The sequence below is a fragment of the Brassica napus genome, chromosome C4, assembly GCF_020379485.1.
Source record: "Brassica napus cultivar Da-Ae chromosome C4, Da-Ae, whole genome shotgun sequence".
NCBI lineage: Eukaryota > Viridiplantae > Streptophyta > Magnoliopsida > Brassicales > Brassicaceae > Brassica > Brassica napus.
In genome coordinates this window covers 38,412,945-38,429,849 of record NC_063447.1, presented here as the reverse complement: position 1 = coordinate 38,429,849, position 16,905 = coordinate 38,412,945, and the positions used below count along the sequence as shown (strand labels likewise).

The following is a 16,905-nucleotide window of genomic DNA, read 5'->3' as shown; positions in this document are numbered from 1 at the left end:
ACAAATGCATTACCCCTGATAAAATCGGTAGTGAAGTTGAGAGGCTGGCGGTTATGTTTTACGAAGCCACCGTGGGAATGCTCTAACCCGTCCGACCGTCACTCTTTTATTTCATGCACGTGTGTGTTTGTTGTTTTTACTAAGTCTCTCTATCTATGAAAACAGACTATCGTACTGCTTATCAAACTCTTATGCTTTTTATTAGGTCTCTTCTTCTTTTCAATAAATCTTATGAAAAATGAAGAGAATCATGTTTATCGAACTCTTATAATGTCGATATAAGTTTAATGAAGGTGTTATATTTTCTGTAGCCATATATACACTATGGACTTCCCTTAAATTATCAGCCAGCTATTTGAAATCGAATGCGTAGCCAATATTCTTTTCATCATTGGTTACAAATCTCTAACACATGTGATGAAAAGAATGCAATATGTTCAGAAGTAGTCGATTCATGACAAGTCACCACATTGTTTCTGATTGTTGTATGTTTTACAACTACTCAATTCCAGTATAGTTACATGGTTCTACTCGAAAACGGTCGGAGATACGATAAATATAGTGATCTATATCCTTATCAAAATAAGTTGAACATACTGTCTAGACAGCAAAACTACATGCTAGCCATTATTAATACATGTTATCTATCCAAACCATTTTTTTTACCAATGAACCATGTTATCGACTCGTAATTTGGCACTACCCGTCTAAATTTTCTTTTTACCGTCATTTGAACATGTTAATCATCCTACCAATATACCCCATAGAAACCAACGTGTTGTAAAATCATATATGCGCATGAAAAGTATGGTTTAGCTATTTTTTATGTATCTTTTAACATGTTCACCGTCCAATGTTAATATAAACCGTCTAACCTTTAGAGTAGACTTAATTTAATATTGTTTAACCAGCCAACCATCTATTTTCAGAAACATATGTGTCTTGTATACTTTTCCATACTTGTCCCGGAAAAGCTTCAATCTCAATTTGTCGCCTATGTCTTATAAGTTTTCCAATCTAAATGTTCTTGTTTACGGTTTATAAATTTATTTTCCATCAAACCACTATCATAACCATCTTTCTGAATATACACTTCTTACTTGTCCAGACAAGCGTCAAACTTATTAGGGAAGAAAACCTTTATTTATCATAACATTGCGATATTACCACTAATCCAACAACCCGTAGAAAGCAGAAAGCTACAATATAATACATAACAATAGTTTTATTTTAGCCCTGCTGAACTATCCTCTTTCCATACAACTCTTCCACGCAACCATCTCCCTCCCTCGGCTTGCTACTTTTTCTTATATTGGACGCTTGCATGTCGCTTTGTTATGGTTCAGACCCTTGCACCTGCTGCATACAATTCTCCTACGGACGCATTTCATCTGATAAATCACACAACACCGATAGCCAACCCAGCCATATATTATTTTATGTAATGAAAATATATACAAACAAAGATAAGTTTGGATTGATAGACATTACCAGTTTCTCTCCACGCGAGAAGAACCTATGTTTCTTCGGCCTACCCGGGGGGCGTCTCGTTGCTGGAGGACTAAGGCGCCGGCCATTGAAAATAGCATCATTCTCTGGAAATCCACTGTAATCCCCAACCGGTACTATCCTCTCCTGATAAGCACCCCTCAGCATACTTACGTTGTAAGCTTCCATCACTAAAGTCTCAACCAACACACCAGACTGTAATGCCGCAGCTATCGCGTGTGGACATGGGATACAGAGCATCTGAAACGCAAAACAGCTACAAGTTTTGTTAGCAAGTTTCACATGAAAGCTTCCTCCCTTCTTGTCCCGCACCTCGAACTCGCCATCAGCAATATTAGTTACCTCATAACCCCCTGTCATCTCAAAGTTTCTTGTCACAATCCCGAGCACACGGGGCGATAGGGCGTTGTTATTCCTATTTGCTGAAGTTCTCCTGCTTGCAAACCACTCCGTCAGCTTCCCTCTAACGTAATCAACCAACCGGATAACCGAATACTCTCTCGCTTCGTTTAAGACTGCATTCCACGACTCCGCTAAATTGCTCGTCATTATGTCAAACCTATCTCCAGGAAAATGGGACCTTGCCCAATGTTCAAACCCTATATCCAACAGGTATTTTGCACAGCCAGCATCCATTTCTTTTGTTTCGTTGAACGTTTTGTAGAAGTCCTCTAGCCGGTATGATCTCGCTGCTTTGGCAACCAAGTAAGGCAGGTGCCTTCCTTTGAAATTTGTCCGGATGTTTCTCTTTAGGTGGACGATACATATACAGTGCCCTGCGTCAGGATATACCTAGGGATGCACAATAGTAATTTAAGATTAATGCTCACCGATTACATTTGCATTCACCTATAACACTCTAACCAGCTAACAAATATTAATTATGGCTACATTTTCATATACCTATAATACTCTAACCAGCTAACACTCCAACTGAATTACATTTGTATGTACCTATAACAGTCTAACTAGCTATCAAATATTGATTATGGCTACATTTGCCTGCACCTGTAAAACTATAACCAGCTAACAAATACAGACTTTGGCTACATATTTCATTAACCTACAAATTCATGCTAGGACCGACTAATATAATTTACATTAAGCCAAGGATCGTGACCTTTACCTTGCTTAGGCCCTTGTAAATTGAAGAATTCCTGTCAGACACAAACACTAAACCCCCAATGTTCGTCACAAACGTTTTTAGTTGCTTGAAAAACCATTCCCATGATGCAATAGCCAACGGGAAAATTTGGTAATTACCGTCTTGTGCCGAGGCCGTCAACAAGCAACCTGCGTACTTCCCTTTCAAGTGAGTCCCATCAACCACAATCACTTTTCTCATATACTGATATCCTTTCACAGAAGCTCCCAATGCCACAAACATGTACTTGAAGCGGTGTCCTCCATCATCTGTGGGCTCTGTGCAAAGATTGGCTATGGTTCCTGGATTCACGGTCACAAGCTTGTTCAGATACGATGGCAAGTGAATGTACGATGCATTACACGACCCTTGTACATTATCTATTGCCAAATCTCTCGATTGCCAAGCCTTCTAGTATGAGATATTGACGTCATGCTCCCCCCGCATCATTTGCCTTATTTCTCCCGGGCGGGGCCCGGCCCCAGTACCAGCAAACTTTGCCCTCATTAGCATGCCAATAACAGAAGCCGTGGCTTGATCCTGGTAACCTCCACGCTCGTCTATTGAACACTGGTGCCTACTCTCGTAGGTTCTTATCTCAAACACATCACAATCCTTTAACCGAACCGCATAGACGCGCCATGGACACCCCGTTCCGCAGCACTTTAGGATCATCATTGTTGGATCGGACTTTGCATTTCGGAAACAAAACTTCTGGCTGATTGCATATAAGGCCATATGCTGCTTGAAATCCTCTCTTGTTCTGAAAATCATTCCAACAGCCAACTTCCCTTCCTGATCACCAACTTCTCCTGAACACCCAAAAAGGTTACATCAAACAAGTATTAAAAGGTGAATATCAGCCTCATATAGCATGTCCACGTCGGACAAGAAAATCAGGCAATCATGTTGCAAGGTTCTGTCACGTAAGCTCTTTGTTGCCTATGTTGTGCTTGGCGTTTATTAAAATCCGTCGTGTTATACAAATGGGCCAGAAAGCCCATAAAAAGTCGAAGCCTCTTACATGATACTCGCCGACTCGACCTTGCCTTCCTCATTTCTCCAAACCCTAATTTATTTTCCTTATCGTTTCATGTCTCTGTAAATAGACGCTCCGTTTCGAAACCCTAGCAATTCAGAATCTTTACCCCTCGCCTCTTAGGCTTTTTTGTTTTGTTTTGTTTTGTTTTTTAAGATTCTCCGGTCACTGTGGAGAGATAGATTATAAGGAGAGGGGAAGTCGGAGGTGGTGGATCAGAAACGCATAAACAAGGTTCATGATAATCGAGTGTCACATTTGTTGTCTCACACCGTCAACGGAAAGGGCAAAGCAGCGTCGAACTCCGTCACGATAGGGAAGCAATTGCATGACCACAACACCCGCGATTCACGTTCTGCTTCCCTCTCCAAAGCCACCATTTTCGACGGTAAAATCATAATCATTCCTTCTCTAATTGCGGATTGTTCGATTCAATTCAATTCAATTCTGGAAATTTCGCTGGATTGGCATGCATTTTAAGGCATGAAAACTTCAGATTACTCTTAATTTTTTTCAGTTTCTGGGTTTTTATTTCCGCTTTTTTTTTTGGATTCTTCAATCCCCAAATTCATGTCCCACAAGTTTAAATATACATGTAGCTTCCGAAGTCTCCCACATGTCAAGCGCATTCATCTACTTCCTTGAATAGTAAAACAATGTTTCTGAGACTTGCAATATTTTTTTGATTCAGGGGACAGGTGAGGAAGCCATTGAAACAGTAAAACTTCTTGCTCTTAAAGAGGGATTGCTGGTACAACTGCTTTATAACCTTCTTTTCTAAGTGTATAAAACTATGAAACATAGGTGTTTGATGTGATCAATGAGATAATTTGGCAGGTGGGAATATCCCAGCTGCTGCGTTGAAGGTTGCAAAGCGGCCAGAAAATGGAGGCAAACTCATTGTAGTAAATCTTTTTTTTTTTGTCTCTGACTTACCATAAATGTTTGAGTTAGAGTATGAAAAATCAGGGATCAGAATTTTGATCGTTTAGGAATCCTTTACCCTTGGGTTGATCATGAAATTGTTTACTGTTGCTTGATACCAAAATTTTGAAGGTTTTTAACTTCCTATGCTTGGGGTTTCCTTTGTTTTATGTGTGTTTATCATCTTTATGGTTTATGGGATATGTAAATAAGCCATGGGCAATTATTTGAAAGAAGTTTCAAGCAGTTATTGTTTTGTAGAATTCGACTCTACAGAGATGTGCAAGTATATAGTTTTGTTTCTCTTTGAAATTTCAAGTTTCTTGAATTTGATGAAGTGCAAAGACACATTTCTTTTTAATTTCAGGGAACTTCTATGGATGAGCATGCTTTCAGGTTGAGATTCTGGACACAAGCAGAGGGACACGGTTGGGAAAGCTTGAGATAATATTCCAACAAAGTTACTTGTAAAAGTTTTAGCTGTTGAGGCAACCGGAAAGAGCTAAGACAGCTTTTCAGGACTTGAACAGGTAATAATGCAATTACTGAAGTTTAGGTCTTATGCATCGGTTTAATATTATTCTGTTACAAGTCACAACAGCTACAAAGGGACGTGACATGCCATTGGTCTCTGTCGTAATAGAAGTTGTGTTGGATTTACTACCCTCAGAAACATCAAACACAATCCTTCATGTTTCTTTGTTTATGCATAGCTTCCAAAGAGGAATATTGGAAAATATTCAAGTTAAAATTTTGTTGATTTAATGACAAAGCAAGAAACGTCAAACGCAAAAAACAAACATGGTCGAGTACTCATTACTACGGACGCCATTTGGTAAGACTCTTATGTTGCACTCTGTTCTCTTTCTCTCTCTCTCAGACCTCTTAATTTGGATCCATTGACTCTTTGTTTACCGTCACAGGTGGTCGAGTGGGCCAAAAATGACAGTAGCATGGAAGAGAAGCAGCATCATTCAATTGGTAAGTACCAAGAAATGAGCTTCTAAAGAGGAGTACTGGAGAAGAACAGAAATAACCACACCTTCTCTGTTAAGAATTTGTGTTGACCACTGTGATTGATAATTCTCAATGCTTGAACTTTCGCTCTGTACTGGCTTAAGACTATTAATTTATGTTTTTATTTTGTGATTAAATGAAAAAGAACGTGGTACTTATACACATAAGATATTTCTAAACATTTTTTTTTGTCGCTCGCAACTGTCTGAGATTTAGATTTAATGCACAACGTAATGGTTATAAACTTCAAAAGAGTCATTCTTAATAAAAAAAGATTGTGTAGACTAATAGAAAAACAAAAAAAAGTACAAAAAAGTGTCCCAATAGAAAAATCAGTACCCTGCGTTTGCGTAGCAATTGGTCAACCTAAAATGTACAAAAAGAGACAATAGTATTGCTGATTGTTTACACTGTCTGTGTTATGCGTCTAACACAATGTTTTTAACTTGCTGCATCAAAACATGTGCAGAAAGTTAACTTCGGCTGAACTAAACATAGCATGGACATCTACATTGTTTTACTTACAAGCTTATTTGAGCCTCTGTTCGAATTTGAAAAAAATGGGCCGCAAAGATTTGAGCCTCTGTTCGGCTTTGCTTAGATTCTTTCTTGAAACCCTCTTTAATATCTGTAAAATAAGCCAATCTCGAACAGGCACAGCAGAAAACTCTTCCGTGTAAGCTAGACGACAAGAAGACCAGCAACTATTCATTTTTACATTCTCCTAAGAATGGACTTATAGACCCTCAATCATCCCTTTTCCATTTTTAACAACGGCCCATCAAAGTGGTAAAAAAAAAAAAAATTCATACCAAAAATAAAAAGTATGGCGACTAAAGAGGCGATCTAGGGTTTCATGATTTCACGGCGATGGGATCCTGGAAATGGAGGCGGCGAACGGGTGGATCTACAGGAACAGCAAGGCACGGAGTGGGGGTTCTTAGATTGGGCGATGTTACCGAATCTCAGGGGATTTGATTTGGATATACGGAATGGATATTTTGGAAAATTAAGGAGGACTCGTGTTTCAGAGATCTCGATTACGATTTCGATCATCATCAAGACAAAATCACAGAGATCTACAGGTATTGAGTCTGGCTGTTTAAAGATTCTGTATTGTTTCTCTTTTAAGGAGAATGGGGGAAGTACAAAAGCGATATGGAGAGTTGTGATTTCTAGTGTTTATGATAATAAGATTCCATGGAGAAGATTGGGAACGAGATTTCACAAAGAATATCAGTTGGAGATATATGGAATTAAAGGGGATCAACCTTGGCTCGGGTATTTGGAAAATGGGATTTATTATAAAGGGGATATTGGGTCTCTGTTTTATTGGAACTCATCGAATCAATTTTGTACGTTTTTCCACAGAACAAAACAAGGTATTTCTCTCATTTTGTTCATCATGACACAGGGGCAACTAGTGGGTAATGGTGGGGACATGAAGGAAGGAGAGAGTGCTCGAAAAAGATTGAAGATTACGGTGCCTCACTTCGACAACTCGGCGCTCATCAAGACCTACTCCAAAACTCCGATTGGAAGGTGTATGAATCCTCCGGGGCAAGACATGAAGGCTTTGATCCAGAATGTACCTAAGATATGGAAGTCGGAGGATCAGGTGATTGGGACAGACTTGGGGTTTGGCAAGTTTCAATTTGATTTTGAAACAGAGAATGATATTGATGCGGTCATGAAGCTTCAACCTTATCATTTTGATTACTGGATGCTTGCTTTGGCGCGGTGGCAACCAAAGAAGAATCAACTATTCCCATCCGAAATCACTTTTTGGGTTCAAGTGATTGGTGTTCCAATGGAGTTCAGGATGGCCCCAACTTTTGAAAGCCTCGGCGAGGCACTTGGAAGATTAGTAGCAGTGGATGTGGAACATTGTCGAGTTCACGTGGTGGTGGATGCGTTTCAAGAGTTATGCTTTGAAACCACTTTGAACTTCAAAGGGGGTGAGTTCTATGATGGCGAGGAAGTAAAGATCTCTTTGAGGTATGAGAAACTGTTCGGGTACTGTGATGTTTGTTCGAGTCTCTGTCATAAAGAGGAGCTATGTCCTCTGTCAAAGAAGACTGTCGCGAAGGCGAGTCCAGAGAAGAGAAGGGAAGATAGAGAAGGGAACGGGGGTTGGTATGATGGGGGGAAGCATGACAATCGAGCACGGAGCTATAAGGGGGTAGTCATCAATGGAGCTCCGAAACAACAATACAAAGAGTGAGATGGCCGCGACTACCATGGGAAGGGCAAGGGCAAGATGACTGATGAGGCTGACTTGAAATGGGTTAAGGCGGCTGATAGAGGAAACAAGGGATCCTCTAATGGCCACAAAGGCTACCGCGGAGATGGCGAGGGCTCGAGATACAGAAGTTCACTGAGAGATGAGACTCAGGTTGATACTCAAGAGGGCCATGGTAGGACTTTATCAGGACACACAGGGGCTCAACAGGTTCATGGTACAGTAAGGAGTGAGGCGAAGGAAGATGGAGAGATTAGGGATCCTGTGGTGATCGACAAAATACTTCCCTCTCAAGAATTCCAGGAACAACTTGTTAATTAAGACTCAGACGTTGGGAACAGAAGCTATCTCAGATCCTATGGAGGTGGAGAAGGGGCTCCAAATGATTCAGGGTTTGGTGGAGAAACAACCGGTTTTGGAGGATGATAAGGTGATGAATATGGATGAGTTTCGAGCTGTCTTTTTGGAGCACGGAATTGATTTGGATGCGGCAGATAGCTTACCAGACGTTTCTGATAGTGAGCTGGAGGAGATGATGAAGGAACAGGAGGAGGGTGATAACACCCAGAGGGAGCTGGAGATAGGCACTAACGCTGAGGAGAAGGAGCAGGTTGATGAAGTAACAGGGAAGAAGCATGCTTCTCGCAAGAGACTGCTTAAGGCCTCATTGGGTACCGCAGTGAGCACGAAGATGAGGATTGCGTCTGCGCTTGCTTCGCCGCGGAAACGAGCTCCGACCAAGACAGGCACACGTCATGGAGATAACGTCAAGCAGCAGGAGAGCAAGGGACCCTAATTCCCGAAGAGTGGAATTCCAAAACCATAGGTTTTATGAATCAAGTTTTCTCTGTTGTTTTAAGTGGGCGGGGTTTTAATTTTCGTATTGGGTTTTACTTTTTTCAAATAAGTTCTATGAGCAAGTATGGTGTAGTTGGTTCAAATGGTAGCACGGTTTCTTTTTGCGGTTTGGGTTTAAGGTGTCTTCTTTGTCCTTTTAATCTTGTTATGTGGTTTGGGAATAAAAAGGAACTTTCATGGATTCAACATTGGGTTCATCTTAGATGGTTTTCCATGGTTAATCTACAGGTATCTCTTAGTATAATGGTGCTAGGTGGATTCTCTGGCGATGACTTTTGGAATGTATGGGAGAGTTGGATTAGATCTAGTACACATAATGTCACTAATAATTGGTTTTTTCTTACCATTATCTTGATCGGGTGTGTAAAGCCAAATTGGCTAGGTAATGGGTTGGTATTAGTGGCTTTGAATGTAAAGGGTGTGGCCCAAAAGCAGTATGAACAAATGCTTGCGATTTTGGTTCTTATGGCCACAGTAGCTATTTTTTTAAATAAGATTCAGTATAAGAATTCTACGGAGAGAATTAGTAGGGAAGATTCGAAGAGTAATTATTATAATTTGCATTGCCTTGGATATGTGGATATATTTGAACTGCAAGGGATTAGATTCTTTATGACATGGGCTTGTCTTAATAGATTTCCTCAGTTGATTTCGAGATCATGGTTATCGAGAATGAGACAGAACTCGGGTGTTTCAAGGGGGGCTTTGTTATTAAATCACAGTTATAATAATAATGGTTATCGGAATGTGGCATTACGTCAAGGTGTGATGGAACTATATAGGGGTTTTGTATGTGTTGAATGTGTAACAATTGCTCTGGTATGGTGGTTATGGAATGTTGGCATTTTTCGGTCTTTGGGTGACATCAAGCCTGAATCCTCTAGCTCGCATGAGCAATATAAAAATATTTTTTTATGAAAATACTAAGTTGGAATTGCAGAGGACTTGGAAGTCACTGGACCATAAGTTATCTTAAGGAAATACGGCATAAGCATAAACCAGATTTTTTATTTTTGTCAGAGACGAAACAGGAGTTTGAATTTGTTCAAATATTTCAGGCTCACTTTGGATATGATAGCTTGGTTACTGTGGATCCGAGCGGGAGAAGTGGTGGTTTGGCTCTTTACTATAACAATGAATATCAAGTAAAAATAGTATACTCTAGTAATAGAATGATTGACATAGAAGCGGTGTCTAATGGAAAACAAGTCTTTCTTACTTTCGTTTATGGAGATCCGGTTCAAAAGCTAAGAGAACAGGTATGGGAACGCTTAACTCGATACGGATTAGCACGATCTGAACCCTAGTTTATTATTGGCGATCTAAATGAGATTACTGGGAATCATAAAAGGATGGGGCGTCTCTACGGAGTACAGCTTCTTTTATCCCTTTTAATAATATGATAAGGAATAGTGGTTTATTGGAATTTTCGGCTCGGGGAAATAAGATGTCATGGCAAGGTCGGAGAGGTAAAGGGCATGGAGCATTTACGGTTAGATGCCGACTGGATAGAGCTTTGGCTAATGAGGAATAACATACTCTTTTTCCATATTCTTATACAGAATATTTGAGATTGGTGGGATCCTATCATCGACCTGTGGTAGCCTTTTTGGAAGAAAAAGTACCAAGAAGGAAAAGAGGACAGTTTAGGTTTGATAAACGATGGATTGGTCAAGAAGGGCTTATGGAATCAATAGTATCAGGATGGACAGAAAATCAGGAAGGCCGTTCAGAGGATTTCATCACAAAGATTGATAATTGTCGTCATGAAATTTCATCATGGCGGAAAAATAATCAACCATATGGGAAGGACAAAATTCAGAATCTCCAAAATGCGTTGGAAGAAGTACAAACTGATAATAATAGGTCACAAGAGGATATTATTGAGATATCTAGGAAATTACAAGAGGCCTATAAGGATGAAAAGGAATATTGGCATCAGAAGAGTAGAAATATGTGGTATTCATCTGGGGACCTAAATACTAAGTTTTACCACGCTCTGACAAAGCAACGTCGGGTCAGAAACAAAATAGTAGGCCTCCATGATGAAGCGGGTAATTGGGTCACTGAAGAGAACAATGTTGAGAAGGTGGCAGTAGATTACTTTGAGGATTTGTTTAGATCAACAAACCCAAGGGAGTTTGATAGTTTTTTGGAGGAGATAGGTCCATCTATTTCCCCTCAGATGAATCAAATGTTACTGCGAAGAGCAACGGAGGAAGAAGTTCGACAAGCGTTATTTATGATGCATCCGGAGAAAGTGTCTGGCCCAGATGGAATGACAGCCCTTTTTTTCCAGCATTCCTGGAATGTCATTAAGAAGGATGTGGTTGAGTTGGTCAATAATTTTTTGATTACAGGTGATATGGATTCACGGTTAAACATAACAAATATTTGTATGATTCCAAAGATAGAGAGACCAACAAGGATGACGGAACTACGACCGATAAGCCTATGCAATGTTGGTTATAAGATCATTTCGAAGGTTTTGTGTCAAAGATTAAAAAATTGTTTTCCCCAGCTAATTTCGGAGACACAATCGGCTTTTGTGGCAGGAAGGTTAATATCGGATAATATTCTTATTGCGCAGGAGATGTTTCATGGTTTGCGAACCAACAAATCCTGTCAAAATAAGTTTATGGCAATTAAAACGGATATGAGTAAGGCATATGATCGGATAGAGTGGAATTTTGTAGAGGCCCTTCTTAATAAAATGGGAGTTGATGCACATTGGGTTAAGTTAATGTGCGAGTGTATATCTTCAGTTCAATATAGAGTTTTACTCAACGGGCAGCCGCGTGGTCTCATTATACCTCAACGAGGATTACGTCAAGGGGACCCATTATCCCCTTATTTATTTATTATGTGTACAGAGGCTTTAATAAGGAATATAAAAAAGGCGGAGCGAGAGAAACAATTCACCGGTGTGAAGGTAGCTAGAGCGTGTCCAGCGGTGTCTCATCTGTTATTTGCAGATGATAGTTTGTTCTTTTGTAAGGCAAACAAAGATGAATGTCAAACTATTCTCAGGATATTAAAGGATTATGAGGCTGTATCCGGACAACAAATAAATTTCCAGAAGTCCTCAATCCAATTTGGACATAAGATTGAGGAATCAAGCCGTCAGGAATTGCGAGACATATTGGGGATTCAGAATTTAGGAGGAATGAAGTCTCATTTAGGTTTACCGGAAAGTCTAGGAGGATCGAAGGTTCAAGTGTTTGGTTTTGTACAAGATCGTCTCAATAACAGGGTGAATGGTTGGACTTTTAGATTTTTTACCAAAGGGGGAAAAGAGGTAATTATCAAGTCGGTGGTAACTGCGCTACCAAACCATGTGATGTCGGTGTACAGATTACCGAAAGCTACAGTGAAGAAACTAACGAGTGCAGTAGCTCAGTTTTGGTGGAGCCCAGGAGGAAGTACAAGGGGAATGCACGGGAAATCATGGGATAAATTGTGTGAACATAAGGATAATGGTGGACTAGGTTTTAAAGATTTAAATGATTTTAACACGGCAATGCTTGGAAAGCAATTGTGGAGGCTGATAGAGAAACCAAACTCTCTTTTCTCTCGAGTTTTTAAAGGATGGTATTACAGGAATGCTTCACCCCTGGAACTGATTCGCTCATACTCCCCGTCGTATGGATGGAGGAGTATCATCTCTGCTAGATCTCTGGTTTGTAAAGGACTAATTAAAAGGGTGGGCACAGGGTCATCTATTTCAGTATGGAATGATCCTTGGCTCCCATCCACTCGCTCGAGACCAGCTAACAAAAACCTTCACAATAGTTACCCGGACCTTACAGTGGATTCCCTTATTCATCAAGACTCCCGCACTTGGAATTTACAGGCACTTAGGACTTTGGTGCAACCCAACGATGCGAAATTGATTGAGAGTATTCCTCTGAGTAGAAATCAAATGGAAGACAGGAATGGTTGGCATTTCACTAATAATGGGAGATATACGGTACAATCAGGGTATCATGTCGAAAGGATATATCCAGATAAGGAAAAACCACCGGAGTTTTATGGCCCTAATGTGGATATTCCCAAGGCATTCTGCTGGAAAGTGAAATGCCCTCCAAAGTTAAGGCATTTTCTATGGCAGTTGCTGACAGGTTGTATAGCAGTGACAACGAATTTAAAATCAAGGGGAATAAAAGGAGATACAGTTTGTGTACGGTGTGGAGACCCAGAAGAATCAATAAATCATGCTTTCTTCGAGTGTCCTCCGGCACGTCAAGTGTGGGCACTATCAAAGATTCCATCAAACCCGACATTATTCCCTATTGGTTCTCTATTCGCTAATATGGATCACTTATTTTGGAGAGTCAACCCAAAAATGGAGGATCATCAGTTTGCATGGATATTATGGTACATTTGGAAGGGTAGGAATAATAAGGTTTTCAATAATATAGATACGGATCCGAGGGACACGCTTAAATTAGCAGAATTGGAATCAACACTTTGGGCAGAGGCACAGAGGATCAATAATCCAAGGGTGGCGCCTGAAGTACAGATCCGATCACATTTAGGGAACGCAGGACGATGGTGTTTCACGGATGGTTCTTGGAAAGATAAAGATTCTTTCAGAGGACAAGGATGGTTCAGTACCATTCCAGGGTTTTAAGGTTTACTAGGGGCAAGGAATGTAAGGGCAAGTCTCTCACATCTTCATGCGGAGATGGAAGCATTAATCTTTGCAATGGAATGTATGAAAAACTTGCGACAGTATGGGGTCACGTTTGCAACGGATTGTTCCCAACTGGTGAAGATGGTTTCAGAACCAGAGGAATGGCCAGCATTTGAAAGTTACCAGGAGGATATTAAGCTTTTGAGAAGAAGCTTCACCAACTCGGATATTGTTCATGTTCCTAGGACGAATAATACAATGGCGGATCGCTTGGCACGCAGTGCTCGGATACAACCGTCGTTCGTCGTACACATGGATGCAGAGTTGCCATTTTGGTTTACAGAGTCCACATGAGTCTGTAGATACTTTTGTTGTCAAAAAAAAAACTACGGCCCATCAAAATATGGAACTAAGCGTTCCCAATTAGACAACAGTTAACAAGTCCATAAATAAGACAAAGTCTAATAAATATCAAAAACATGTACGATTAACATTACCACAAAAACATCTATTATTATATAATAGTGTTTGCCTCCTTCCTAGGAGTCCACGTCGGATCCAGCCTGGAAACTCGCCTCCTGTACGCGTGCCACGTGTCGCTCTGCGTCGTTTCATTAAAACTAACGAGACGTGACTTGGGCTTTATTTCGTGACGTGGGCTTTTTGTTGGCCCCTTGCGTTCTGTTCTGCCAAGCAAGTTACGCTAACCCTAATCCAGATAAAAAAAAAAGCAGCTCCTTCTTCCTCTTCGACGCGGCGGCGATGAGGGACTTTCGCGTTTCTTCGTTCGATCTGAAACGGTTCTATTAATGGTTGTGGTACATCGAATTGATTGTCCCTTCCACGATCCATCTTCAATGGTTTGCGAAAGGCGGTCTCTAAACCGTATAAATAGATGTGAGTATTGCTCTCCTTGAACCCATACTCTCTTCATATCTCTTCAACAGATCCTCCTCGATGCTGAGGTATTCTGTTCATGAACCTCATGAACTGCTAAATTTTAAACTATTTCTAGCTTTAAACTAATAAAATATCCAATACTCTGTGTTAAGATCCTTATTCAAACTCTTTTGAATGATAAATCTTGAACCCATTTGTTTATTATGCTTTCTTTACACATGTATTGCAGTCAACATTCATGCCAGTCGACGTGAATGTCAACCGTCTTGCTCCACCGGCATGAAGATGGACAAAAGGTGTCGTTACGTCTGTTGCTCCAGGTGGACCGAAGCTTCAACCGACTGTCTCAGCCTTTACTTGCCTGACCTGCAACAACACTAATGCTGTCAGTGTCCTCTGGTATGTAGGACTCTAAACACTTTGTTTTCTTAGCTTTAGATACCTTTTAAATTAGTTAATTTGGTTAATTATTCTTTTGTTTTTGATAAAATGAATGATTTAATATTTTTAAAATTATAGATTGTGAAAGGTACTCACAGCAATGTGTACAAGGCGAAGATTTATTGACTAAGAAAATGGTAGCTTCAAAGAAAGTTAGATTTGATTATTTGGAAGCATAAAGTGTTAAGTTCATGGCGAGAGAAAATTTGTGCTGCAGGGCCTGAATCATCATAAAGTTTGTGGGAACCGAAATTCGCACTGTCGATTTCCGTTTAAATAAGGAAACTAGGAAAACCCTAATTTCCCAGAGGACCCGAATATATGCTAATTACCACACTTCAAGCAATCAGAACACGAGAATAACAACGATAAGAATAAGAAATCGAAAAAGAGAGCAAAGTAGATCTTATTCCGAATCTGCGTATGAGCGTATACAACAAGGTATAAGCCGGGGGGTAGCTGTCGGCGAGATTCCTAGTTCTAGCAACCCTAAGACGGCTAAACCTAATTGAGTCGCAGCTCGAAATAACAAAAACGGAAAATTGCCTAAATTGCTCTAAGTGCTAAGTTTGCTCTGAAAAATCCCCTGTCATGCTCCTCGTCTAGGACTCCTTATATACTAGCTCCAAGGTCGGTTTACGCTTTTACTCTTCTGCCCTTAAGCCGTCATAGCATAAAAATGGAGATATTCCATTTTCCCGATCTTCCAATTATCTTCAAAACTTCCGTATTTATCCGCGGAAACTTGACATTTATCCTTCCTTGTGGACCAAGCGTAAACCGTGCTGCGGTTTACGGGCTTTTGGTTAAGAAATCGTAGGATGGGCCTCGAGTCGTGTTTTAGATCCCTTTGGGCCGTCTTCCGACTCGACATGTTTACTACAAATTCTTTTTGATAAAGAACGAACTTTTCGCGGTTTCTAATCCGCGAAGTTTGATCGATGAATTTGAATAGCGGAAAACATGGACTGAGCTTGCTACGGTCTTCGGGAGATAGCATTCGAAGGTTTGACGAGAATGCATGGATTGATGTCGTATCGATGTTCGGAAGGGTTCAATCGCTACACAGCCACTGAACTTCGGCTCGAGCCCAGTTGCTACGTAGCGACCGAGCAGGACGAACGCTTGGTCGCTACGTAGTGACCGAGCTTTTGCTTGAGCTCGGTCGCTACATAGCGACCGAGCGGGACGATCGCTCGGTCACTACGTAGCGACCAAGCCGGACGATCGCTCGGTCGCTACGTAGCGACCGAGCGGGACGATCGCTCGGTCGCTACGTAGCGACCAAACGGGACGAGTGCTCGGTCGCTACGTAGCGACCAAGCGGGACGATCGCTCGGTCGCTACGTAGCGACCGAGCGGGACGATAGCGCTCGGTCGCTACGTAGCGACCGAGCTTTGGCTTGAGCTCGGTCGCTACGTAGCGACCGAGCTTTGGCTTGAGCTCGGTCGCTACGTAGACCGAGCGAGATGATCGCTCGGTCGCTACGTAGCGACCGAGCTTGGCCGAGCTCGGTCGCTACGTAGCGACCGAGCGGGACGATCGCTCGGTCGCTACGTAGCGACCGAGCTTTGGCTCTCGCTCGGTCGCTACGTAGCGACTGAGCGGGACGATCGCTCGGTCGCTACGTAGCCCGCTCGGTCGCTACGTAGCGACCGAGCCGGACGAGGGTTCGGTTGCTACGTAGCGACCGAGCTTTGACTCGAGCTCGGTCGCTTCGTAGCGACCGAGCTTTGGCTTGGACTTGGTTGCTACGCAGCGACCGGACAGCGTTTATGCGTGGTAATTACGCAACGGTCGAGCTTGGTTAGTTTGGTTTGAATCTTCAAGGATACTTCTTCGTAAAAACTTCGTTTTGGTTATATTTTACGAAAGTTACATCTTCCCTTTTACTATCTCTTTCGGAAATACGATTTCCGAGGATTTTCGGGTGGTAATTCCGTCGTAACCATTTTTGACCCCAACAGTTAGCCCCCTAGCCCGTTAGGATCATGCATCGTAGGATCCTAGCGTGCGGTTAGGCATGTTCGGCAAGTTAGGCGTGATGGATGGAATTAATATCCGAAAGTCCGAGCTTGAACAGTAAATCCTCATGCTTATAAGAAGGGAGGTAACTTGTTTCATAATTTTTTCACTTTCTTGTCTTTCTCTAAGATCTTTCTTAAGAAAAAAAATTTCTTTCTTTCTCTCCACC

General features: G+C 41.3%; 2 protein-coding genes across 6 annotated transcripts; one reads left to right on the top strand and one right to left on the bottom strand.

Moving 5' to 3' along the window:
• Positions 1 to 1,307: 1,307 nt before the first annotated feature.
• LOC106393713 lies at positions 1,308 to 4,072 on the bottom strand. Its single transcript, XM_048755854.1, has 5 exons — positions 4,045 to 4,072; positions 3,142 to 3,465; positions 2,636 to 3,033; positions 1,492 to 2,301; positions 1,308 to 1,391 (listed from the first exon to the last, which is right to left on the bottom strand). The coding sequence occupies exons 1-5, from the start codon at positions 4,070 to 4,072 to the stop codon at positions 1,308 to 1,310; spliced, it is 1,644 nt and encodes a 547-aa protein (XP_048611811.1).
• LOC106391336 lies at positions 3,222 to 10,039 on the top strand. 5 transcript variants are annotated; one of them, XM_048754217.1, is made up of 7 exons: positions 3,222 to 4,080; positions 4,384 to 4,443; positions 4,530 to 4,594; positions 4,984 to 5,146; positions 5,390 to 5,451; positions 5,540 to 5,597; positions 6,103 to 10,039. In XM_048754217.1, exon 7 carries the CDS (start codon positions 6,490 to 6,492, stop codon positions 7,855 to 7,857), a length of 1,368 nt encoding a protein of 455 aa, XP_048610174.1. In that variant the 5' UTR covers positions 3,222 to 4,080; positions 4,384 to 4,443; positions 4,530 to 4,594; positions 4,984 to 5,146; positions 5,390 to 5,451; positions 5,540 to 5,597; positions 6,103 to 6,489; the 3' UTR covers positions 7,858 to 10,039. The 5 variants fall into 5 exon arrangements, with proteins under 5 accessions (XP_048610174.1, XP_048610173.1, XP_048610172.1 ...); XM_048754216.1 differs by having other exon boundaries at positions 3,223 to 4,080; positions 5,330 to 5,451; XM_048754215.1 differs by having other exon boundaries at positions 3,228 to 4,080; positions 4,530 to 4,597; positions 5,209 to 5,451.
• The last annotated feature ends 6,866 nt before the right edge of the window (positions 10,040 to 16,905 follow it).